Here is a 25491-nt window from a genome sequence, read left to right as displayed (position 1 = left end):
CATATCAAAATAGGCATTAAAAAATGTGAAATTGATGAAAGTTAAAAAGGAGCCGGTTGAATGTGGCCTGCATTTCTTTGGGGAAAAAAGTAAAAATAAAAGACCAGTCGTAAACTCAAAAGGAAAGCAGATACTGGCATACACGCCCTAGTACTGAAGAGAACTAAGTTTTAACTAGATGTGCACAAAACTATCATTAAAAGTGAAGAGAACCAGTAGTGAAAGTGAATTAACCCATAGCTCCATGACGTATGCTACGCGCAGAAGCAAAATGTGAAAGACACACGAACAGACTAATGGATGAAGAGGGCTTCCCAAAAACCTATGTATAACGTAAGGCACCATCAAACTCCCCCCCCCCCCCCCCCCTTATCCTCCTCCACTCCAGCTTCTAGTTACTCATGATGGTCACTGCTGAAACTGATTTCTCCAGAACCAGTCAGAAAAATTCTGATGATTCTTAGGGACTTGGAGAAGTTTAAGCAACCACCAAGCCATGGTTTCTAGAAATTAATATAACGAGTTATTAGCACCAACTGAACAGTCTGCGACTGAACATACCAGAGGTGGCCTCTAAAAGTCAAGTGCAGCGTGTACCCAGTCCTCGTTTTAAGGGAAGCTTGCAGTCCCGCTATACCTTCACTGTGTGTGTCACTGAGGTTTGGATAAAATGTTTACTTTTGAAATGACAAAACGAAATTAACCTCTCAATTTTTCAAAACAAGTAAGGGCCGCAAACGCACTCAAGTCTAAAACCTTTACTAAGTCCTGAAAACTATTGTGCTCCCCTTCGTTTTACTTATTGAGACCTCAACCTTCTGCAAAACACGGTTGTGCCAAGATCCAAATGGGTAGCCGGGGCACAGTCTCCCAACTCAGCTTCATTTAAGAATGGTCTACGTTTTGATGTAGTTTCTTTTAGTGAACAAGGCCTTCCTTTATTAGGCCGTTGTTTCCAAACCTGCTTCATCTAAAAGTTACTACAAAAGGAGATGAGGAAAACTCTGGCATTTCAGATGGAAGGCCTTAGAGAACCCACAGTACTGTTGGTAACAGAGAGAAGAGTAAAGTGTGTGAAGTGTGAAGGGAATCTGATAGTGACACCACCCCCCCCCCCCCCCCCCCAAAAGTTCAGGGGTGTAGCTTGGTAGGTAAGATTGGGGAGGAGCTTCTGATTTGCCGGCAATCAGGCTTGCATATAATGTTCAAATACATTATATGACAAGCAGGGTGCATGAGACGGGCCCAAGGAGCAGTAGAAAGGGAGAAAATGCAGACTGGTAAGAATAATGAGAGAGAAAACACAATATTTTATCAAATGACCACTATTGAGGACTTTCAAAACAGAGAGGGAGTGTGTGTGTGTGTTTTGTTCTGTGTATGTAAACATTCCTGGTAAATTCCGACTGACATCTCTCAATACCCGACTGAAAGCACCTCTACAAACGATTTATCAGAAACTCCAGGTATAAGGCAGGGTAACCCACCCACCCCCAAAGCTACGTCAATGCCAAAGCAGTCCTTCTGGAGGTGTTGGACATCGCTGGTATGGCACGGAACCCTTAACCATGAACCCTCCTCAACCTGAGTGTGTGGGCAAGAGAAACTCACTGTCCACCCCTAAATACATTTGAAAAACGTTGCTGTGTTTAGTGTAGGCTTCGGTCGACGTCAGTAGCCACTTGACTTGTGCTCGCTCCAGCAGAGGGAGCTCTTCAGGGGTGAGGGCGAGTGGAGGCTACTACGAAAACAACGCGAAATCCCAGACTATTTCCATTCATGCAACCAAACAAGCACTGTCAAATGACTTTAATACCGATGACAACGGCGTCCAAACAGGACCGGACAGAAGATCTCCAACGCCGAGGCCTGTCAGACACCATGGACACACCATGTCCCTTTTTGAAACTTAAATATGAATTAAGCAACGATGTTCGAACCAACCTCTCACCCCACCATTTGTTTTTCAGCATGTCAACTCAATGGGTGACAAACATTGGATCAGGAGTAACAGCCAAGTACAGGATGCTATTTTTTTTTTTAAGTAGAGACTAGCAAATATCGAAGCCCGTTATGGACAAACCATAATGCGCATTTTGCCTATTTTCCTCCACTACACCATGTAAATTGATGTTTGAGTAGAAAATCAATAACCCCTAAGCAAAGCTCTCCACATAGACTTTAGAAACAGTTTTGCAGATTAAAAAAAATAGGTTAGGCTGACAAAAATACTATTTTTAAGAACCAAAATAAAATTATACGACAAAAGAAGTTAAAGGAGCGACAAGAAAAATTGATTTATTTTTTTTACAATAGTCGATTTATAGCTTTCTATTTAGGGGTTATTCAATTTTTTTCTAAAGACACATGTCCGACTCCCAGAAGTCTAATGAAAGAAGGATTGAAACAAAACCCAAGTGCGGTGATTCAGATTGTCAGCGTGAAGGAAAACTTTGGACAAACTAGCTGAGTGGCCCTCAAACACCTGCCTAGAGAGCCCCCAACAGGAACACCAGGCGTATAAATCTGTCCGACACCTGAAGCGGTTTCACGAGCAGATCGCGGCCAACTAAATAAAACCCACAGATGGCAAACTGCTGCCTCGTACATCACCAGCTCGTACATTCAAAGAACATTTTTATAAACTTATTGGGTGCCTTTATTAAAAACACTGGATTTTCTCTTCTTTTTCCAGTGGAAGGATTTACACATAACACCTATGAAAATGTAACTTCCAGAGGCAGCACAGTTACGTTTGCATCACTCTAAAACAGTTGAAGCTACTTTTATTCTTATTGTGACATTACTCGCCAACACGATACGCTCAAAAACACAAATTACGCCTTCAACAGGATGGTGGTCACAGTGGCGGTGGCCATCCCGGATGAAGAGGAAATGCAGGAGGAGCCAAGGCAAATCTCTCTAGGAGGGGACCCTGCAGGAGGAGCGAAGACAAATCTCTCTAGGAAGGGGGCCCTGAAATACAGCAGTACAGATTGTAGCTCCACCAGTTTAGGTTCCACAAGGATCGCGCCTGCTCCATTGACAGCAACTCTTTGGCTCCACCTCCCTTACTCTTCTGCTTCCTTTGCTCAGCATCCTCCAGCTATTGGCTTGAGACACTGTCAATCACATCTTGGACCAGCACAGTGAAGTACTTGTGTTGGTTATTTGACTGTATCCTTCCAACTCCATTGGCACGCATTTTTATACCCGTGAGCAGTACTCTTCTACACATCACACATTAAATTCTTTAACGCATTCATGCAGTGTATGCATAAAATATTTTTTTTATTTTTTTCACACTGCAGCAGGCATTTTTTAAATTAATATTTTCAGTGCTTGATAGGTAAGCATCAAACCTATTGGTGCTGCCTATGCTGGTTTACCTTATTTTTAAAAACGGACTAATGAGGATTGGCGCACATACGCATTGGAATTGTGTATAACAAATAGACTCCATCATCGACGCAGTACGACCCAGATAATAGTTTAAAATATTTCATTTTGAGATCACCTACACCACTTAGAATGTAATTCAGGAAAAGTAAATACAAAAAAAAAATCAGAGGTTTAGCTCCTTAGGAAAAGTAAGTGTCTCAATTTATGTGACAGGGCTGCAAAAGATCTCAGGCTGAAAACACCAGGGAAGCATCTCGTAGAAGATGGCGAGCCTGGTCAACTGCATGAACGTTTGCCGGTGGAACAAAGTGGCTATCGGCAGGTCGGGGGCCACATCCCGGCAAGGCCTTCCCATCTTTCCAAGGTCAGTAAACTGAATATCATTAGTGCTATCCGGATGTAAAATAGTCCCTTATACCTTCCAACGGAGATGGAAGGATATGTCCAAATTGGGTAGACACACACCCATGACTCCGTAACAGGAGCATACGCTTAGTAACTACGGTACAAAGCACTCTATAAAAGCACCTTATTAGAAGCCCTTAACTCATGCTGGTTGTTTTGGTGAAGGATTCAATTTTCAATGGTGAAACAATGGTTCAGTCAACTTGCAGCTTTGATTAGCTTTTGGTTTTTGTAAAATGTGAAGCATTTAGGGAAGAAAAATCTGCACTGTTATTACCTCCGAGCCTGCCACTGTACGACAGATGCAAAGGAGACAAGCGTAGTCAAGATATGAAGCTAAAAACAGAAACTGCTAAAGAACTAGATCTTCCACTCATAAAGCACTAGAGAGATGTTAAAACCTGAAACGCTCCCAAAGAAACCCTTCTTAAAATAAATGGTATTTCAAACAAACACAAGCATCATCTCGATAAAAACAGCCCCGCTATCTCGGCTTCTTCCTGTCTGAATATTAATATGTAAAGAAGGAGTGAACAGATGTGCCTGGCTAGAAGGGAAACAGTTTTCTCTGTTTTCTGCAGTGCATATCCATCTATACAGCACAAATAACATAAAAACTGGGTACCACATTAGAGGGACAAAGGCGGACTGGTGCATCAGCAAACCACGTATGTACCATACACACGCTCACAACCAGTCCAAAATCTTTACACAGCCAGAAACGTCACAGCTCTTAGGGACACAAGGCGGTAGCCTTGAAGCTCCACCCTACCAGGCTGTGGCCACGTTGAATTATCTGCGTATCCACTATGTGGCTTCAGGAATTCAGAGGAGAGGTTAATTCTTGATTTTATTTTGTAATGCAGCATCGATTGAGGGCATGGAGAAGAACTGCTGAGTCTAGTTTATGTTCAGTAGACAAGGACATCTTAATAAAACTTAAAACTGAGGTTGACCATGTACTAAAACCCTTGATGTCCACCACATGTTGGGCAAGGATTCAGCGGGTTGGAGATAATCTTCAGTTACGTCACAAGAAGACAGAGGGGGAATCACGTCAGAGATTGGGAAGGTAGCACATGCAAAGATCAAATCACAATCAGTTGGCAGATATAATACCCACGTCCCTGGCAAGTGCTGATACAGAAGCTGATGCCCTTCTCTGCACAGCCACTTCCCTGTCACAACTCATGCTGTATCACCGAAGGTTATTTGAGGGATGGCCCTACAGAGGAAAGCAACCAGACAGAAATGCATACCACTTTGCAACACACTAAGGGACTGAATTCAATGGCGGAGAGACTGCCACCGAGAGGCTGTCGGTGGCGGTCTCCCCGCCATCGTACCAAACTTTACCGCCCGCCATATTATGATGGCGAGCAGACATGTGGCAGTTGTAAAGACCGACCGCCAAGCATCTGACGGGTTCCTTGAGCCCACCAGTGCGGCGGAGGGGCTCGTAGTCCCCACAATGCTGCCGCCGTAGGGATTACGATGTCCTTTTCTGCCAGCAGTTTCATGACGGGTTACCCACAATGAAAAGGCTGGTGGAAAGGGACACTGGGAGTCTGTAGAAGCACCCCCCCCTCTTCTGCCCTGGCCCTTGGTTATGGATGTTGGGGGGCAGCTACGACGCCCCCGTAAATATCCCTGACCATGTGGCAGGCACAGCATGGTGCCTGCAACGTAGTGCAGGGATATGTAACATCCCATTTTTACATTGCAACGAGTGCAGCAATCAGCAGCATCCGCCACAATGTAGAATATAGGCATCGCGACCGTCGTGGTGGCGGTTGCATTGTATGGGACCGCCAACAGCATGTCGGGCAGTCCCAATCCCTGATACGATGGCAGATGGACTAAAGTCCGTCCGCCATCGTAATCAGCCCCTAAGTGCTCAGACCACATCTCCTCATAGGCACCTTCTCTCCGGCAGTGTTTTTCATATACAAACATGTCAGGCCAGCAAAGAAATGTCCTACTTATTGACACTGGATCAGAACGATTGTCTGGCTCTACATAGGTGGGCTATGAAGTCCCAACCAGGATGCGTGCTAGGCTGATTGGATTTGTCAGTGCTTACTTAAAATGTTACAGCAAGTCTATGAAACACTCTCAGGGAGGGTGTTCAGTCCAAAGCTGCTCTCTCATAGGAAGACTACGGATGATGCACTCCAGCACATCCAATCCACTGCTGTGTCACAAATGGGACCTCTGCGGGTTTACGCTTCATGGTTTTAGTCTCTTGATGAAACTGAACGTGTGCCATACCCACCTTCCTCCTTTCCTCTAGTTTACCTATAATCAGATTTTTGATGCTGTCCTGTGAAGCCATACAGCAAATACCATATGCAGATCTAACAATGCTCTCTCAACAGTCTACTCTTAAGATAGACGGGCTTAAAAACTGGACTCAATGCAGAGAACACGCTACGGAGAAGAACATCGGTACCGAGGGCGCTTTATAGGACACCTTCAGCGAGCAGTATATTGAAACCAGCAATAAGTACCTTACAGCAGAAAAGATAAACCTTTGACTCTACAGGGACTCAACTGTATTCTCGGATATGCCTGTAATATTCCGCATTTAAGAATTTATTTTAAGCAGCATCCTCGTCATTTTAGCCCATGCTCCTTCGTGGGGTTTTCCACTCATAACTTTTGGGTCAGTAGAAGCACTTATTGTGAAAAGGTAATGAGATGCCAACATCTAGCGATGAGATGGTAAGAAGGTTCATCCCAAAGCCGTCAAGCAAGAGACACTAAAAGGATAGAGAAATTGGCCTCGACCTCCAAGGCTCCCTCTGATCAGATTCTGATGACATTCTTAACGATGGATGGTGATGAAATGTATGCATGGGGGTATCAAGGCTTGCTCTAGCGAAAGACCCTCAATCCATTAAAGCCTTAATTTAAGTACTCGATTTGTAAGAATTGCCTCAAATGGAAGTGCGTGGGGAAAAGGGGGTGTTCCGCACAAGTCATTCAAACCTGAATTTACTTAGGCTCCGCCTGGGAGGGTGAGTTGGGGGTAAGTAGGAAAGATTGGACCTGGCTTCTTGAAAATGAATTTTTAGCACTACAAAAGGAAGGAGTGTCATGTTTTTTGCAGACATGTCCTTATCTATCTCAGAAACAAATCACTTATCATAAAGTCTGAAGCCTCTGATAACTTTCACTGCCATGCAAAAGGCTCCAAGCACCAATAATGCACAGAGCTCCCACAGTGCACCACACAGCACAAACTCCACCTAAGATTGCAAATATGAAAACCTGGGCGCAAGCACTCACTGACCTGCCACTGAAATGTTTAGTGATGTTGGATAAAAATAAAAAAATCAGAAAGTTCCCGTAGAACTAATTCCCACTGGTAAAGGTATCCTATATGAAATTCGGAGCGCAAATTGAAAATCCTGGGCATGCAATGTTCCGAAAAATAAATAGACAGACTATTTTACAAATCTGCCATCTTTAAAGATAATTGTATCATTAATTTATTTTGCGGCTAGATGCATGGTTTGGTAATGCACGGGATCCCCTCCATATAAAATCACCTCCGAATTAGGATGCCCGCAGTGCCTATTGGGGACTTCAATCCGAACCAAGAGTTCTAGCAACAAAAATTCAGATTTTGAGAAGCAGTTAAAAAAAAAAAGTAAAATTTGTGAGGTTCCCTGAGGGTTAATTAGTTGCATTAGAAATATTGCTTTTTACCGCACAGGCTCAAAATTCATGGGCAGTGGAGATATTAGCTTAAACCCGCGCAACTTTCTTCGTGGGTCGCTTGTCGGACCATCTGGAACGATAACACTCATTAATGTCCTTTCCATCCATGCCCGAGTTCCTACCTGTAAATTTACTATTTTTATTTGTATAAAGCCTATTTATTAACCCATTCTCATTTTGTATCTACAAAGCAGACGATTTCCAGATTACTGGGAGTATGCAAAATGTCAGCCATTTTAGTGCAGACTTCAATGAAACCTTGTCTGGCGACTTCGTGGTCGTTATCCTCTCTTCTTACTACATTTTGTGTAGTTAGGAGTGTACATATAACTGACTAACTTATCAACCACTTAAATTACTTTCATAATTTCACTATACTAATTCACCACTAATCCTTTATGGGTTTCGGAGCAGCGTGCTACTCGCCGAAAAAGCGCTTTGACGCCTCGTCAGGGGTAGTAAGCGCTATATAAATGCAATTACAATACAATACATCTACCGATGGCTGTTTGGGATTCTTACCCCCCCTCACTGTGTCCATTTCTACAACACAAGTATGAGATGTAGATGCGAGCGGTAGTTCATTTACCTCTGCAACTAATCTCACACAAACGGCCATACTCAACGTTTCTCAGACCACACACACATAATGTGCAATTAAATCGTCCAGAGTAAAACTGCCTACTTAGCAGGCAAATGGACTCAAAGCCATTTGCCAACCCTCTGAATCATCAGCTGCCAATAAACAATAAATCACAGCCTTTCTGCACTCCACACATCCAAGTGGTTTCAGCAGAAGGTCTCAAAATAACAGGGCCGTGCACCATGTGAAGCCCTTCAGGAAAGGACAGGCTGTTCCTTGGCTCTGCAAGAAAACTTGTGTTCAAGCACTGAACAAAACTGAGCAATTCTGCTGGCTGCTCTCCATTGAGCAACACCTGCGCTAGCACAAGAGAGCAGCAGATGCAGGCCCTGCACACCTGAAACCATCTCAGAAACACTACGAGAGGAGAGGCAAAGTCAGCAACAATTGTGGAAAGTCCCACCTGCACAGGCGACAACAAGCTGCAATCTAAGACAAACAGCAGCTCTTTTTAATCAGGTGAACTTCAAGATGCAGGAACCCAAACCATCCCCCATGTCACAATTTCTAAGAAAAACATGTATATACAAACGAAGACAAGTCACTCCTTACCCTAGATTATTGTCACAGAAAAGACACTGGTAAATGTGTAAAACAATTGAACCAGCAACGCAACCCGAGCCACTCTACACAATTTTGGCCTATTGTTTGAAGGCCTTATGCCTATCCTCTTAAAGTGGCTAGCGTATCCACACTAGGACAATCATTGACAAAGACAGTTGTTTTGAGGTTTAGTGAGCGATAAAACTACTGCACTATAATTAGGGCTCCCGGTTTTATGGTATTTATTATTTTAACATTTCCGTCTGTATTTATCCATATTTAATTTTGGACCGTCTTATTGGTATTTATCTAGAATTTTTTTGTGTTTTGCGAATAAATAGTCATAACACAGTATATTTCCACACTTATTTAACTGATAAACATGTACTTTGCTTCCTGTCGATTTTTAGCAAACTAAGCAACCAAATGTAGCTAAATATAGCCAAACTTTACGCTCACAGGTAAATATCAGTATTATAATACACATAAGGGAAATCTGAACATGTTTTTTTAACTTCCTATTCTGTGTATCTGTTCAGTTGTTCTAGAAAGCACGAAAACCAGCATAGAAAGTCACCCACATGAAGCACAATTTTCTGTATTTTTCTGCTTTGAAAAATAAATAGACAGGAAACACATTGTTTTCTGTCTGTATTTATGTGTAAAAAAAAAAAAAAAAAAAAAAAAACAGTAAAAAGGGAAAACTGGAAGCTTTAACTATAATGTAGATAAAAGCATCTGAAAATGGATGCTACCGAAAAAGGACTGCTTTAGTTTCTGTAACATCTATTTTTCGGACGCTTTTGTGGATGCAAAAATTCTTCATGAAATAGAGGCACTTGTACAGAACACTGAACATAAATATATAACTGAAACTAGAAAAGCGTGGACAGAATCAAGTTCTGAAACATTTGAATAAGGACAGAACAAGAGACAGGTAATATATATGGCGCAATTGCCAACAAGCAATACACCACCCCACATTGAAATATACAGGCAACGACATCTGCAAAGCCAATTTGCTTAAAGAGGTACCCTTCACCCACTTCTAATAAAATAGGCACTTTCAATCATCTGCTAACAATCGCAATTGAAATTCCAGTGACAATTTGAAATCTGAATATTTTTCCTCGATTTCTGAAAAATGTATGTAGTTTTATCTCATGTCAGAGGCCAGAAATATAGAGATTACAAAAACATGAAATGGGTAATAAAAACATGAAATCAGCAGCCAATGTATTTGCGGTCAGATTTTTTTTCTGTAAGTAGGACAGAACAAATCGGGGAGGAGGGGGGGGGGGGGGGAATGAGAGAGCTTGACCTCACGGTAAGTAACAAGGGAGAGTCCAGGGTGAAATTCGGTGACACAGGCAACCTAGAAGTGGTAAGCCTGAAAAAAATGTGACTAAAACTAAGATGTAGGATTGCTAAATATTTTCCAAGTAGCCAGCTATAAATCTGGCCTGGCGTTTAGATAGGGGGGGTCTCTTATTGTTTATTTGAGCTGGGGAGGAAGCAACCTACCTGTTAGAACAGATAAGGAGTAGGAGAGAGGACAATGCAAATCAATCATGGAGGAAGGTCTGCAAATTGTCTGCCAGCTCACAAGAATACAAAGATAAGAGCCCGCGCGCCTCTTTGAGGGAAGGACAACATACGGAGAAACCTGAAAAGCTCTCCCCCAGGTTGGATCCGAGCTAAAAAACACACTATTTCATTCTGACAACAAGGAAAAGCAATCGGTAGAAGGCCTCACCTCAGAAATGATATATAGGCAAGGAAAAAAAAATACATGAGCATGTGGAAGAAAAGCAGAAGATGGATTGAAGTTGTAGAGTTAGATTTAACTCATGCGTCAAATATCCCTTCATCCTTGACTTTAAGTCGAGAAAAAGGAGTGTTTCGACACGGACGTGACTTCTGCTGCGTAAAAATGAAGCACCACAACATATCACAACTTTAAGAGCTACAGTCTGGAAAAATAGCACTTTACGTGATACCTGAGACAGTTAGCTCAGCAAATGCCCAACATGTCCCATCAGAGGGCTGAATACCAACACAACCTCCATAAAAGGGGCATCACCCAGCAGGGAGATGGCTGCTAATATTCCATCAATATGGGCAATTCAATGAGCGATGACGAAAAAGGCACAAACTCACGCAAAGCAAAATGGCTGTCGCTGGGACTGAAAACCCCAACTAGAAGTCTAAGGTCTTAAATGCAGCTGCATTTAAGAAATAACAGCTCTGCACAAACCATGTCTGACCGCAATTTGAAAATTACTTGGTCTTCATTCAGTGTCCCAAAAAAAGTAACAAATAAATACAAATTGTTTTGTGTTTTTTAAAGGAGAAAGCTGGACAAAAAAGCAATAATAATTAACTAGTGATGAAGTTAAGCCAAACTCTACAGCAGGAGAAACTGGAACTGGCTGTAATTGTAGTATAAGGTTCCTGAAGAACTCTCTACCCTGCCTTAGATGGCCCTGGGAATACATTTGAGCTATCATTCGATCCCGGGGTCTATTCCACCTTTTTGGTTGGTATTAATAAAGCAAATACTGGCACCCCGAAGTAAAAGAAGGCGCTACTCAAGTTACATAATCTAGCTATGGACCTGAGGATATGTCAGGCTGTGGCATGGAAATAATCTTGTCTACAGAGTAAAAACCCTTACTCAGCAAGAATGCAGGTGTGTGAAATCATAAGGGAATGACACTGGACCAAGAAAAAGGAAACTGGCTTCCTACCCCGTCCCTGCCATCAAACGTACGTCAACAAAATGGCCTTAGCAGAGATTACCAACAATGCACCTCAAAAATGAACCCTCACACGGGTTATAAGGTCCAGTGATCTAAAAAGAAAACGCAAACCGAGAATAAGGAAACAATCGGCATGGGATGCTACTTAAGTTCGGCGTCTTGGAGATACGGCCCATTCACCAATCACAAAAGTGCTGTGGCATTCAGTACTCGACGGGCATGGATGGAGCAGAATGCCGCATTCCACCACCAAAACTCACCACCCAAGAGCCTCCTCCTTTCAAACAGAGCAATTCAACACCAACAAAGGGAAAGAAAACCAAGAGCAGATACAATAGGCCCATCAGTAAGACATAGCTGATGGGGAGTTGCCTTTTAATCGCAGCACACCCAAAACCCCGATAACATCAGTAGAGCTTCAGGCAACACATCCGCTGCACCCAAAGACGACGGTGAGTGGCAGCATCACTCCTCACCTGCCCAGGTCAGCTTCAGAGGTTACTGCCGGCTCCCTGGTAACACGGTCTGAGGGTCAACGGCAGGTGAACACCCTCAACACGTTCATCATTTTGACAGCAGAGAAACAAACCCAAGCTGCATCAAACTGACATTCTGGCAAATTCATGTTTGATTTCCCATTAATAAACTGTGGTTAATGTTAACACTAAATGGAAAACAAATCAATTGCAGTGTAAAACCTCCCATACAATCAAAAACATGCAGCAAAACCAAAAAACGAAGCAACTATGATCAAGTCTTTAGCAATGTTTCAAGTCAAAGACACATTTTTTAGGTCTCACCCAAGAGAGCACATGCGCTGTCTCTTCAAAGATATTTTTATTTTTCAGTGGCCATAGGGCACTCCCACAGCTGAACATTGGTTGGGTTATTTGCCACTCATTTTCCTGCTTATTTGTTAGCGGTGTGTGCTTTCTTTCCTATTCTTGTGTTTGTTCAGCCGCAGGAGCATGGCTCCATTACTACGCCCATCCACAGCTCGCTTTTTCAGACGTTACTTTAATGGGTTTTCAATGCGGTCTCCCTCAACTGCATCCCTCCCATCCTCTGCCATGCTATGTGTTCCTCTCTGGAGCCTCTGTGCTTCTCTCCCCAATGCCTTCTCGCCTGTGTGCTCTCTCCTCGCCAGCTCCACATTGCTAGCCATCATCTGTTTGGTCCCCCCACCGACCCCTCTGTTGCATAAACCCAAACACCCAATATGGCTTCCCCCCGCTTTTAAAACCCACCCCGTTTTGCTTTTGCCGCTAGTCTTGCGTGCTGCTTCTATCCCACACCAGCACCCCCAGTGTTGCTATCCACACTTGCTTTAAAAAATAAAACAACACCTATGACACGGCCGGCCGCATTAAAAGCTCTAACCATTTGGCACAGCATTGTGAATGCTGTGCAATATGGTAAAACCACTGGCTAAGCCAAACAGTCCCAGAAGTGAGACCTGTAAGCTTGCCAATGCTTGTTAATAAAGTGCACACTGCCGAATTTCTGTCCAGTAAAATCAAGTAAGTGGGATAGGCTGGGCACGTTAAACTGTTCAAATGCCTGGCCTGCTTAATTTTAGCTGTCCGCTTTAACCCCCTTCTACCCCGACATGGGTCCGTACCACTTTGTAAATCTGGTCTGATCAATCTATATTGATAGCTAAAATATGTGACACCAAGATAAGGAAATTCTTAAATAAACATGGAAATTATTCAATCGATGTCATGACAACTCCCGGTGGAGCACTTCTAACACACCGTCGGTGGCAATGTCAGTATTTAAGCAAACACACAACATTTGCACTTCTGGACGCCTAAAAAGTCTTGCAATGGTAATCTTTTGGATACATTTCCTACAGGGTTATGGAGAAGGTTACATAATCCAGAAAAAGGATTTGGATTACACTAGACTAAGATTATTTCCTATAATGGTACAGGAAGTAATTGTCATCAAGGGAAACGGGTTATCATTGGGCTACTATCATAGGAAAACAGCTGGATTGAGAAGCCAGCAAGACAAGGGGCAGCCTCCTTGCAATCTCCAACAAACAAATACTCTAGAGAATCCCATAACTGAATAAGACGCAACTTGCTCAGTTAAACAGCTACTGTTTTTCATGAGTAGGTAGTTATGGAAGCCATGACAGTATGCATTCATTTGTTGTATCCGGTTACCCAGCTGAAAAACTGCGCTTACGTATTGAAAATAATTTTACAAAAAGTTGTTGGCGGTATTGACACCAAGGGGGCAGTACTATTTTCTTGATCGGTTGCTCTAGCCACAGTGATAGCTTCACTAAGACCACAAACAGGAGCAGTAACATGACCGACTAAAGCTACCGGTATAAGGTATTCTGTGCACAACCAGCAAGGTAACAATGAAAATGCAGTAAGCTATCCCTCACTCATTGGCAAGAAATTCTCAGCTAGAACAAACATAAAAAAGAGAAAAGGGTCGTAAGGATCACAATTGCATTAAAAAACAATAATGATTAACCCAATAATTGCCTGGGTTTCAAACACCGCCATGTGAAGTTAATAAATAACACCATTACCCGCTGCAGCGCCTGCTGGCATAACCAGTCATGCAGTGCTTACAACTGGCGCATTTGTTTCTTAAATGTCTGCTCTTGGTTTGCAAGATACATTATTCTATGATAATTCTGTATGAGAAACAAACAAAAATAAAATATCAGGCCTTCGACTGCAGAATTTCTCAGGCCCAACTGGTCACTCTAGTACTTGTAACAACCCTACAAAAATGGGCTGCAGGAAGATGGGACTTAACTTTAGGCTCATGTAGGACACGGCACACGGATCAGCCTTAAGATGGTTGCGACCCTGGAAATGAAGATGGAAGGGCTCAAAATTGCTCCTATGAAATGTAAATAAGTGCCTTGAAAATTACTCACCTAGTAGAAAATAAATCCAGCATTAAACCAATGCCTGGGCGGAGGGCCATATTTATATGTGTAAAATGGGAATATGGAAATTTGTCCTTACCCGCGCTGCTGGCCGTTCTGTGTCTAGGTGCTTTCGCCCACAGAAGTCTATTAAGAACAGCTAACTGCTGCTACACACAAAAGGCTGTCTGGCTATTTTCAGATTAGAATTCTGACGGAATAGAAAGAATTATTTGCTAAAAGCAGAACCGTATTCTACCAGAGCACAAGTCCTGAAGTATTCTCCTAACGAATAAAGGAGAGCTTTGCTGTCTGCGATCTAGGCAAATCTTCGAATCAAGTGGATTTGCAGAAGGCTTTACATAGAACATGGAGAATATTACAAGAGTACTAAACTGAAAGGTACTGACTAGTTTCAATGCCTTAACTGGTGTTCCACAGGTATTCATAAATTGGATTACTGGAGTGTGGAAAGAAGGAGGGAATATCGATCACTGGAGATTTTTCCATTTTATGGAGGAGATTGGTGACAACAAGATAGTACTTTTTACGTCCTGGACATATGCAAAGGGTTATAGTGTTCAGATACTCAAACAATCATACCCCACACAACAGGGTTGTGTGTTGGATTTGCGAAGGAACGGATAGTGAACTCAAAGGATATGGAAATCCTTCAAAGATTAGCAATAATAGTCTAGACCACAATAACAAAAATTGAGTGTTGTAAGACATCCGAGTTACACAAAATGAAATCCACTTAAATAAGCAAATGTCATGTCAATTGAAAAAGACAAATTGCTTGATTGCATGGTCTCTGCTGATCAGCATATCGGAGAGAACATATAAACCTTTATAACCCGACACACTATAATTTCCCAAAGGTACATAATGGTGATGTCCATATGTAAGGATCAACGGGGTACAATCACCCATTATAAATACTGACTGAGCACCACTGGTACAAGATCACACAATGCAGCGCCAACAGTATAAACAGTGCCAGTAATCTCAAGATGCTTCAACCAAAACCATAAATAGCACAAAATAAAGTTAGCAATAAACATCCTAATCACATTAGTTTCCTGGTGTCACAGAGTCATTCTAACTATATTTACAGTATTTAATTAGTTTTAACGTATTTAATGTGGTTCTTGAAAACTTCTGGAAAAGAAATGTCTGCTCGCAGGAAGCTCAAATATTTCCAAAATAGAAACGACTCTGTAGGTCAGAGACAGACCTCTGCCTAGGTTTCCCTGCAATTGTGCAAGGCTTGTTCAGTGTACTTTCTTGTAAGAAACATGAGCTTTGAAGGAGTCAATTGTTTCTAACTCACCCTGGGATCAATTTTGATTTTTAAATACCCTCTAAATTGGTGTACCCTCATTGCTATCATCATCACCTCATTCTCCTTTCAAAATACCTCTCACCACTTGTCATCTATTCCCAACACCACCACAATTCCTTGTTATGAAAATTCTCCAAATACTCGCCAAGATATCTAAACCCCTTGACTATCTTACTTCCTTCAAATCTCCTGCTACCCTCCGCATGAAATACTCCCACTCCTCAAGTCTAAATGACTTCACTACACCCCCTATTTTCTAAATATCCTCACTACTTCCACTCTTTTCTAGGTCTTCTCATTATTCACCTCTTTTCTAGGTTCTTTCATTACTCGCCCTCCTTGTCAAATACCCTTACACCTCACACTATAGCATAAATAAGGTCACTATTTAGACTCTTTTCTAAATATTCTCACTAGTTGCCTTCTTTTATAAAAATCCAGTACTCACTCTTTTCTAAATATTTTAACTATTAGTCCCTTTTCTGGATATTTTCACTACTTGTCCTCCTTTTCATATTTTCATTCTTCACCATATAGTCTAAATAATGTCCCTATTTACATTCTAAATATTTTCACTACTGACTTTTTAAAATAAATATTCTCACTACTTGGCTCCTTTTGCAAAAATACCACTATTTGCCTTCTTTTCTAAATATTTTCACTACTACTTATCTTTACTCAATATTCTCAACCTTTTGTCCTCCTTTTGAAATATTCTAACTCTGCAGCAAATGGCATTAGTTTCAAACTACATGACAAATGAACACTTGTGGATTTAAATAAAAACAAAAAGCAGCTAATAGGATGAAGATGACCAGCTTTAAATTAGAGAGGAAATATAAAAACAAAGCATAAGAGGCTTACACAAAAAACGTGATCTTTCTGGTAGATCCCAACTCTGAACATGTTCACAGAATCAAGAAGTCGTTTGCAGAAAAGATTTAGACTTCTTGTTTCAAGGCACATATTGACATATAGTTCAAAGGTCACAAGACAAAGTAGAACAACAGCGGACAGAAGAAGGATGTAACTCATTTTGAATTCTACATCCATTGATCTGACATATGAGTTTACCAATACCAAAAGAGACGTGACCGTTTGAATTCAGCGCAGATGAGCCCTGACGAAGTTCCTGAGAGATATTGTGAACGAAACACGTTGACTGGATGATTTTGTACATATATGGATTTAAAGCAAATAAGGAATAAAACAGATTTCTTGTGTATTTTTATGTATTACCAGTCTTTCCCGGGTGCACCTTTCCATTCGTGGTACATATTGACAGAGAGACTTAGTCCTCTATTCTTTTGATTCACAATTTTTGCTGCGCCTAACAATGCACCGATTATATGGAGTAATCGAAGCAATAACTCATGGTGTTATACATTTGCACTGCTGACAGATACACACAAATATCATTTATATCGTACCTGCATATAAAAAGATCCATAAAATTATATGAGAGGTAATATAATGGTACCGCCCCATTTATCGACAAGTATATGTGTCATTGGCCTATGTAATCACTTCCCCATCCCTGACCTAATGCATTACCATGTTACTATGTGAGCAATTCCATATACCCTTCAAAGCGTGAGAAAACAATTCCTTCAAGAAACCTGTTCCAATTCATAATCCAGAGGGAGGTGACAAACATAGCAGGCTGTGGATTATTAGCATAGAAATTATTATCCAATACAATCACCTCAAACGAACCGCCCAGTTCATTTTAGAGCTCGATATATTCTGAGCATCAATGAGCCAAACATCATAATACTATGTATGTTGCGCATCTATACGTGTATGGTTCAGTAAGGTTATGACCCAAATTTATACTTATAATTTTTTTTATAAATGTGGTTTTCACCAAAACAAATGGTGATCACGAATAATAATTAAAGCGCAATATTCTTTAGATTATTACAAGTAAATACCTAAACGCATCATGTAATATATATTAGTATAAATAAAACACAGTTGTCAATAGAATTAAAGCGTACTGACAAATGTAAACAAAGGGTCAATCCCTTCCCTGGCAATACAAAAAAAAAGTATTGTTTACAATAATGTGACATTTTCATTCGCTTTTTCCTAATCTCAGTAAACACGGATTTTAAATCCAGGTCTTTCACCATTCAATCTTGGAATCTCTCGATGCCAGCATTAGCAGCATGCGACAACGGGGAGGAATACATTTCGGTAGAGTTGAAGACTGCTCCAGCCTCTCACACAAGCACGATGGATGTCTGCATCAGTCGCTGCTCACTCGCTACCAGCTCAGCACAACAAGCAATGTCCGCGTATCTTACATGGTTAGACTGTAAGTGCACACACCACTTGTGTCTAGAGCGACAAAGCCGTTTTAAAACATGTACGCCTACATAAAGGCTGAACCGCGGGACGTGTCGTACTGTGCAGCTATTCTCTCAGGTCTTGACAGGGAAAATACTGTCTATATGGAAATCTTGGCGACGCTGGTGGGGAAGCTGCTACAGCAGCAGTATTTGGAAGCCGACTTGCCAATAGGATCAGAGGTTCCTCCGTGTGTCTGTGGCTGGTCACATACTCCATTGGATGCCGATAAGCAACAAACGTAAAGGTTCGTAAAAGACAACTGCTCTGTTCAAACCGTCTACAGATCTGGACTGATATTTGTTTCTGACTTGTTAATGTTTCATGTCCATGTATGCGCCCCGATACCTGGCTCCCTAAATCTGCTTATGGTGCCAACCTTTGAAATGGCAGACCATTCCAGAATCTGGGCCCACAGCTACAAAACTCTCCGACAGCTCATCTCCACTGGATGGATCTCTGAGTTCTCCAGTATTCAGAAAGCTTTAAAGACCCAACATAAAAACTAAAATGTTTCTACTTCTGTCACCCCCTGCACTTCCGCCACCTTCCCTACCACGCCACTTTGTTGCTATAGGTAACTAGTACCAGGATACGTCTTTAGAATTGAATAAATTCATGTTCAGACATAACTTATTAATATTATCAGGCAACAAAAACTCAGGCAGTAGGAAGAGCTGCGAGTAGCAGTGAGTTTAGTTGCACACTCAGTCAACTACTATGCTGGCCCATCTCTTTTTTGATGGATCAATCACTGGTACGATTTGTTTTTGCTGTAAATGTCTGAGAAAGGCAGATCCAGAAATGTGATCGCTTCCAATGATTTAATAAAGAGAGCTACTCATATAACCCCACCACCCAAAAGTAGTAACCACAAGTAAGCAACTTTCCCCAAAAAGCAATATTTCAATTTTTGTTGTAAATCATGCTGCCTAGTCGATATTTAGATCAAGTTCTAGAACCTCTAACAAACTGTGTCATGACCGAGCAGGTGGGGCGATTTATCCCATAGGATCCTCATTGCACTGTTTGAAACAAAAAAATAACTTCAAATATATTTAAGGATTTGATCAAATTACCCACTGGCTCATTCAAAAATATGTAACACCCAAAAGGCACACTCTCAATCTGCTCCACACGTGGAATGAGGGAGGAATTGTGTGCAGTTAATGCTGAAAATTACAGATGACGAAACAAACTGCAGTTTCACCCATCAGTTGGAGTAAAAACTCTGAACCCAAGGAGTCTAAGGAGTCCGAAGCGCAACTGAAAACTCCATTTCACACGAGAGAGAGTTCTCTTCCAGAGCCTGCGTAATCACCATTACAGAAATGAATGCAATAATAAGAAACCATTCATAAAGGCACCCGAGTGCAAGATTCATTTTGTTACTTGAGCCCAGTACCAACCATCTCACCTGAGCTGAACCTAGATCATGTCTTCCTATAATTCTTCTTATATAAAGCGGTAGAAACTGAAACTCGCAGGTGTAGTACAAGGGGTGTCCTTGTGCACTTGTTTGCCAACTGCTGCTAAACAGTTGGCATTTAGTAGTGTGTGCAAACATCAAAAACTAAATTAAACAAATCTCATGCACCAGAAAACATACATCAAACTTACAAACACCCTAGTCGCTCGAGTGCGGATAGTTTGTGGTCGCTGTGTTGTTCGGACATGTTTTCCAGATATACAATCAGACTGTTTTGCGTCATTTCTATGCAGTGCTAACTTTACGCCCTTTTTCCCCAATTACCACTTTAAACGTTAATGTGGCACAACAACAATTTAACAAGCTAGTAATTAAGATACACACCATTTAAATGCATATCATATCGGTTGCCCTCTTCTTCCTACAAGAAACGAAGGAGTCACCACCATCATTGTACTCCCGTATCGCAGAATTGATGAATGTTTTTTAGTCGAGATTTCTAGGTTGAACTAAGCCAGTGTTCCAGTGCATTGGTGCAATAGATTGTATAATTTAAAGACGTCTATTTAGCCCACAAACTGTCTCTTTTGTTCTTAACAGACCTTGCTCCCCAATAGCAGCCAAGATCTATTGTGCGTCTTAGACAGAAGAAAAAAAAAGTCGGAAAAAGCTTGTGTGATGAGAAAAATCCAAATTGTTGAAATGTCAGTGCTCAGATACAAAGCAAAGCCGACTAAATGCCGGAAATATGAGCTCGAGTGAATCCACCACCTGCAGGGGATAATTTATTCACTGTACAAGGACAGAAAATAAGATACTAAACAGGCAATTCTAAAAGGGTAGAATTAACCCCCAAGTCACGGGCAGAGCCGCCCATTGGCAGCATCCATTTAGCTGTGTAAGCATGCCTGCGCTGGAACAGACAGATTCCAAACCAGGCTGGTTGGTGCTTGCGTGGATTTATGCGGAAATGTGTGGCATGATTAGGCAATCAAAGGTGCATCCCTTACACTGCACCAGGAGACATAAAAGAAGCGTAAAAAATTAATATTCAAGACAGACTAGAATGTGCTGGCCCCACCTCAGCCCGGATAGGGCTCCCTTCTGCACCTACTACACACAGTGACGTGTGACAGAATCGATCTCCCAGGATTCACTAGTGTTAAAGATTTCCCTTAAAGCTGTTGCTGGGGTCCACCAACCCATAGACAGATCTTTGTACACTTTGTTTACAACCCAAGCGCAGCTAAAACTAATGAACCGAAAGACAGCTCCATAGGAAAAGGCAAAGCGCCGCAGCAGCGGGCTTCGGCTGCAAACCCACTAGAGGGAGCGTTAAGAAAAATTTATGTTAAAAAATGAAATTATGCCAGAATTAATTTGCTGATTTATGTGAGCCTTAATTAGTAATTCCCTGCACCCAGAACCTAAAGCCGGCATCCATCATAACATTCTGCCTAGGCTTGCTTTATGCAAGGGGGGGGGGGGTCTCTTAATATTCAGGAGCAGGGATGAAGTATGCTCGGCAGATGCACGAATCTCTCTTTGTTCCTTTTTCGGCGCTGGTTCAAAAGTCTGTGGAGTGTCACTGCACACGAGAGCGCAGCCATCCAGCAAAAAAATGAAGGGAAAAAAACGGGAAGCGCCCGCAGATGCGGAGAGCTGGGATGAGCCAGCTGGTAATCAAACGTTAAACAAATCCAGCGACATGTCCATTTCTTCCTGTTGTTCAAGTGCATTCTAGCTCGCTGTGTAAGGTAGACAAAAAGTACAAATGTTTCGAGGGTATTTTAAAAAAAATACCAGATATTTGTTTACAATAACGTGTGATGTTTTGTGTAGGGGTCCTATGAGAAAAAAAAACTGCTGGAGGCAGGGAGAAGGTCCAAGAAAGGAGAACAGAATACAATTTTACTGACACTTCCATCACCTTTGAAGAAACTTCTTTGCTGAGGTCATGAATAGTGTCCAGCACATTCTTTGCAGTTTTATTCCATCCACATCAATAAAGCTTGCCACTCCCATTATAGGGGTGTGCCACCCAGTTGTAAGGTTTGGAAACACACTTTTCATCACATCATCTCAAAAAATACATGAAAAGGGACATGGATTAACACAACTTCTTCCAACCCTAGCAGGGAAGCTGCTGTAGGGAAACAATTTACTACATGGGACGAGGGCTTGGGCACAAAGGTCTAACACTTGAGGAGGAGGGGACAATCCATCGCCCAAGCCAGGCTGAAAACACCTAGTTCTTGAGACAAGGTGATGCTGTAGCTAAGGTTACAATCTGGTGAAGTGCAGATCAACACCACTAATGCAGCCGGTCTTCTCCATGCTATCTTTATTTGCCACTCTTTAATAAGAAGATTTAACCAGATATTTGGGGGGCTGAGAAACAGACATCACGCGTTCGCTCCAGATTGAAGAAGTGATCGGTGAGCAGTTAAACATTTCAATGTAAACAGCATCTTTCAGCCTGTCCAGCTCCATCATCTAACCAACAGATTTAAAAAATGGGTCCAGGTTCAAGCACCTCCCACTGCTCTGGCTTTCTAAACTTTACTTCTGCCCACTACCGACTTACAACAAACCTACCATCCTCTGCTTACGGTACCACCCCCCTCTCTCAACATATGCAACCAACCCACCCTCATATCTTACACTCCACCACCTTCTCTAGATCTCCTCTTCTCTGCATTTAAATGTGATTGCACACTCATGCCTTAAATAACCTTTCCTCTACTATACACACACAGCTTTACTAACTCAGTAGGTACCACCTACTACAGGAGAGTTTGTGTTGCTGCAAAGGTAAATGCTGCCGGATGAACTGTTTTTTCCTAGCAAATCAAAGTAGGCATCTGGTTGGCAATGTTGTCGATAATGGCATTGCCAGAGGAGGGCGAGATTCGATTACAACTAAGACTTCACCATAAAAGGATTCCACGTGTGTTACTATATAAAAACACCGCATCTCTCAAATGTTGAGACAGTCAATACAGTGTTGTGGGAATACACTGCAAAAGTGCCCAGTATTAGGGGGCAAGGCATGTGCCACAGATACGGGTGCCGTCGTCAGGTACCCTCTAACAATACGAGAAAACGGGCTCAAAGGCTGCACCCCCACATTGCACAGACCCCACAACAAGTCTTCAAACTTTGGGGTAAGCCCAGGTAAAACACCTGCTGCAAAGAAACTGAAGACCATAACCTGTACGCTTCAATGACAACAGATCTCACACCCCCAATCACCTCAACTCTTGCCAGGAATCCCCCCCTCCACCCTCTCTCCATGCAGGGGCACCCCTAACCTTAAATATCCTTTTTTGAGGCAAGGCTCTGCTTCCAGTGCTCGTGGCCTGCGAGTATTCTGCTTCAAACCTCTCATGCAGCGGCCGTGCACCCCACGGACATCTTTTCTGGGAGGTTCCTTGCTGATCCTCTCCAGCTGCAGGTTTACACCATTCCTCTGCACCCAGATCCCCCATCTCTCTCCTCCTGCATGTCCTTCCCATGCCTCCTCTTCTGAAGGTCCCATCCCAGCTCACCCCACTCCTACTGCAGATCTCTACACATTCTCCACCTCCTGCAAGGCCTTCCCCACTCCTCACCAACTGCAGGTCTCACCCCAGTCCTCACCTCCTGCAGATTTCACTCCATTCCTCACCTTCCACAGGTCCTGCCCCATTCCTCACCTACTGCAGACCTTTTTCCACTGCTCTGCAATTCTCCGCTCCATTCCTCCACTCATGCACCTCTACTCCATTCCTCCACTCATGCAGGAGTAGAGGGGAAAGATGCACGAGTGGAAGAATGGAGTAGAGGTGCATCTTTCTCCTCTACTCATGCACGCTACTCCACTCCTCCACGCATGCACATCTAAATTCCGCCACTCATACACCTCTCCCGATTCGTCCTATTGCAGGTATTCCTCACCTCCTGCTGGTCCCTACCCATTCCTCACCTCCTGCAGGCCCCACTGCATTCCTTACCTCCTGCAGGCCCCTCCCCATTCCTCTCCTCCTGCAGGCCCCTCCCCATTCCTCTCCTCCTGCAGGTCCCTGCCCATTCCTCACCTCCTGCTGGCTCCTTCCCATTCCTCACCTCCTGCAGGCCCCTGCCTATTTCTCTCCTACAGATCGCCCCGTTCCCCCTTTCAGTAGGCTTCTACCTGTTCTGCTGCTGCTCTCTGCCTCTCCTCCGGGGGTCATCTACTGATAGTGGAGCTGCACCAGCCCCCTGGTCTGGCTGTTAGAGCTGTTCAAGTGTACCCTGTTAAGGGCTCCTCTAGGAGGACGGTGAGTATAAACACCACTCACTGTCGCCACACTAGTTGGTGCTGTTCCAGTGCAGTGATGTTCATCTCTGATCCTTATCTAACTGGCAGTGGGCTATAAGGCAGTGAGCACTGACCTTCCCAGGCTCTAACGCCCCTCCCCTCCGGCCCCTTACAGTGCCACTCACTGATGGAAGGGAATGTTCCTCACTCAGTGCCCCCTGGCACTCCCCTGTAGCTGGTACTGTCCCAGGGCAGGCTGCCCCCTTCCCTTTGTGATCTCACAATGCTCGTCACTGCCAGTGGATGCGGTTGCAATGCTCACTGAAGCCCCATCCGTCAGTGCCCCCTGACTGATGCGCAACAATGGGAGTTGGAACTGTTTCTGTGCAGACCCCCAAGGCACCTCATCATTCAGTGACCCCTGCCCCCTCCCTGCAGAGCCCTCACTCTAGCACTGCTAATTAGCGTTGTTCCACTGCACACTGCCCTCATCCTTCAGTGCCCCCCACACTGAGAGTCAGTGGCAGGGTTGTCCAGTGCATAAGCCCCCCCCCCCCCGTTCCTCATCCTTCAGGTATCTCCCCCCCATCCATCTCGCCGTGCCCCCCTTGCTGGCACTCACTGGTAGTTGGAGCTGTTCCAGTGCACGCTGTGCCGGTTGCACTGACTCCCCGGGAGCTGGGTGACTGTCACTGCCAGGGACAGGAGCGGCAGCAGAAGCAGCGGCACAGAGGGGGCCATCCTAGACATCTGGGAGCTGCGCGGCGGCGGCTTACACCGCCCGGCTCCGCCGCTGCCCCTCTCCTCTGCCTGCGCACCCAGGGGCTCTCCCGCTCCTCCGGATACCGCTCTCCGGCTCCTGCGCCCTGGATCCCGGTGTGCCCGGTCCCCCACTCTCCAGCTCCGCGGTTCCTCCGTCCGCTCGCTCAGCTCCCTCCGCAGCCTCGCGCCCGCACGCACCGAGAGCAGCTCTGCTCTGAGCCGCCAGCACACTCCATTGGCTGCCGCCCAGCAACTCTCCTATTGGATGCCGGGAGCAGGTCGGCATCCAGCGCTCGGCGCCTATTGGAGCAGAGTTTCCCGCCCACCTCGATGGGCGCGGCTTACCTGGAAGGTGACAGCCAGGCCCCAAGAGCTCTCGACGCTCAGTCAGCGAGAGCCACTGAGGGGAGAATATATGGCCACTGCAGCGCAGGGGCAGGGCTTCTGTGGTTAGAGAAAGGTTCTGAGGCAAATTCTGAAAAGAAGAGGAGGCCGGCGAGGGACGCACTCACCTGCGCAACTAAGGAGGAACAGCCTTTGAAGGAAAAAGACTGCTCCTCGAGAGAAAGAGAGATAGATACAAGTGCCTCTGTGTGTGCCACCCTCGTTGGCTCATTGACACAACAGAGACATAGGTAACCTTTAGTCAGGGGACCACGGTGTGAGCACCCCCCCCGTCCCCCCCCCAAATTAGGGATTCCATTTTGTACCCAACCGAATTCCAGGGGGCATGCTTTTATTTGTTTGCATAAGGTTTAATAGCCCCCTTGGTATGCCACTGCACTGACGGGCGGAGACAGTTGCTAGGGAGAATCAACAGCTGGTGACAGGAAAGGACATATCTGCTAAGAGGCTGAGACTGCATTACTATGAATGTTTATTAAAAGTGACGTTCACCTGGAGAGCATCTTGAAGCGGGATGCAGGCAAGTAATTGGC

At 43.7% G+C, this 25491-nt stretch overlaps 1 protein-coding gene across 1 annotated transcript in view; it reads right to left on the bottom strand.

Annotated features, from left to right (window-relative positions):
- EFNA3 (ephrin A3) overlaps nt 1-24784 on the bottom strand; it is a 262691-nt gene extending 237907 nt beyond the window's left edge. The window contains exon 1 of the mRNA XM_085639989.1: nt 24414-24784. Coding sequence (XP_085496115.1) covers nt 24414-24541 — 128 coding nt within the window. The 5' untranslated portion in view covers nt 24542-24784. The remainder of the gene's footprint in view (nt 1-24413) is intronic.
- Nucleotides 24785-25491: the final 707 nt, after the last annotated feature.

Source organism: Triturus cristatus, chromosome 12, assembly GCF_964204655.1.
Source record: "Triturus cristatus chromosome 12, aTriCri1.1, whole genome shotgun sequence".
Classification (NCBI taxonomy): domain Eukaryota; kingdom Metazoa; phylum Chordata; class Amphibia; order Caudata; family Salamandridae; genus Triturus; species Triturus cristatus.
Note: the sequence above shows the minus strand (reverse complement) of the source record. Positions and strands in the feature narration are given on the sequence as shown.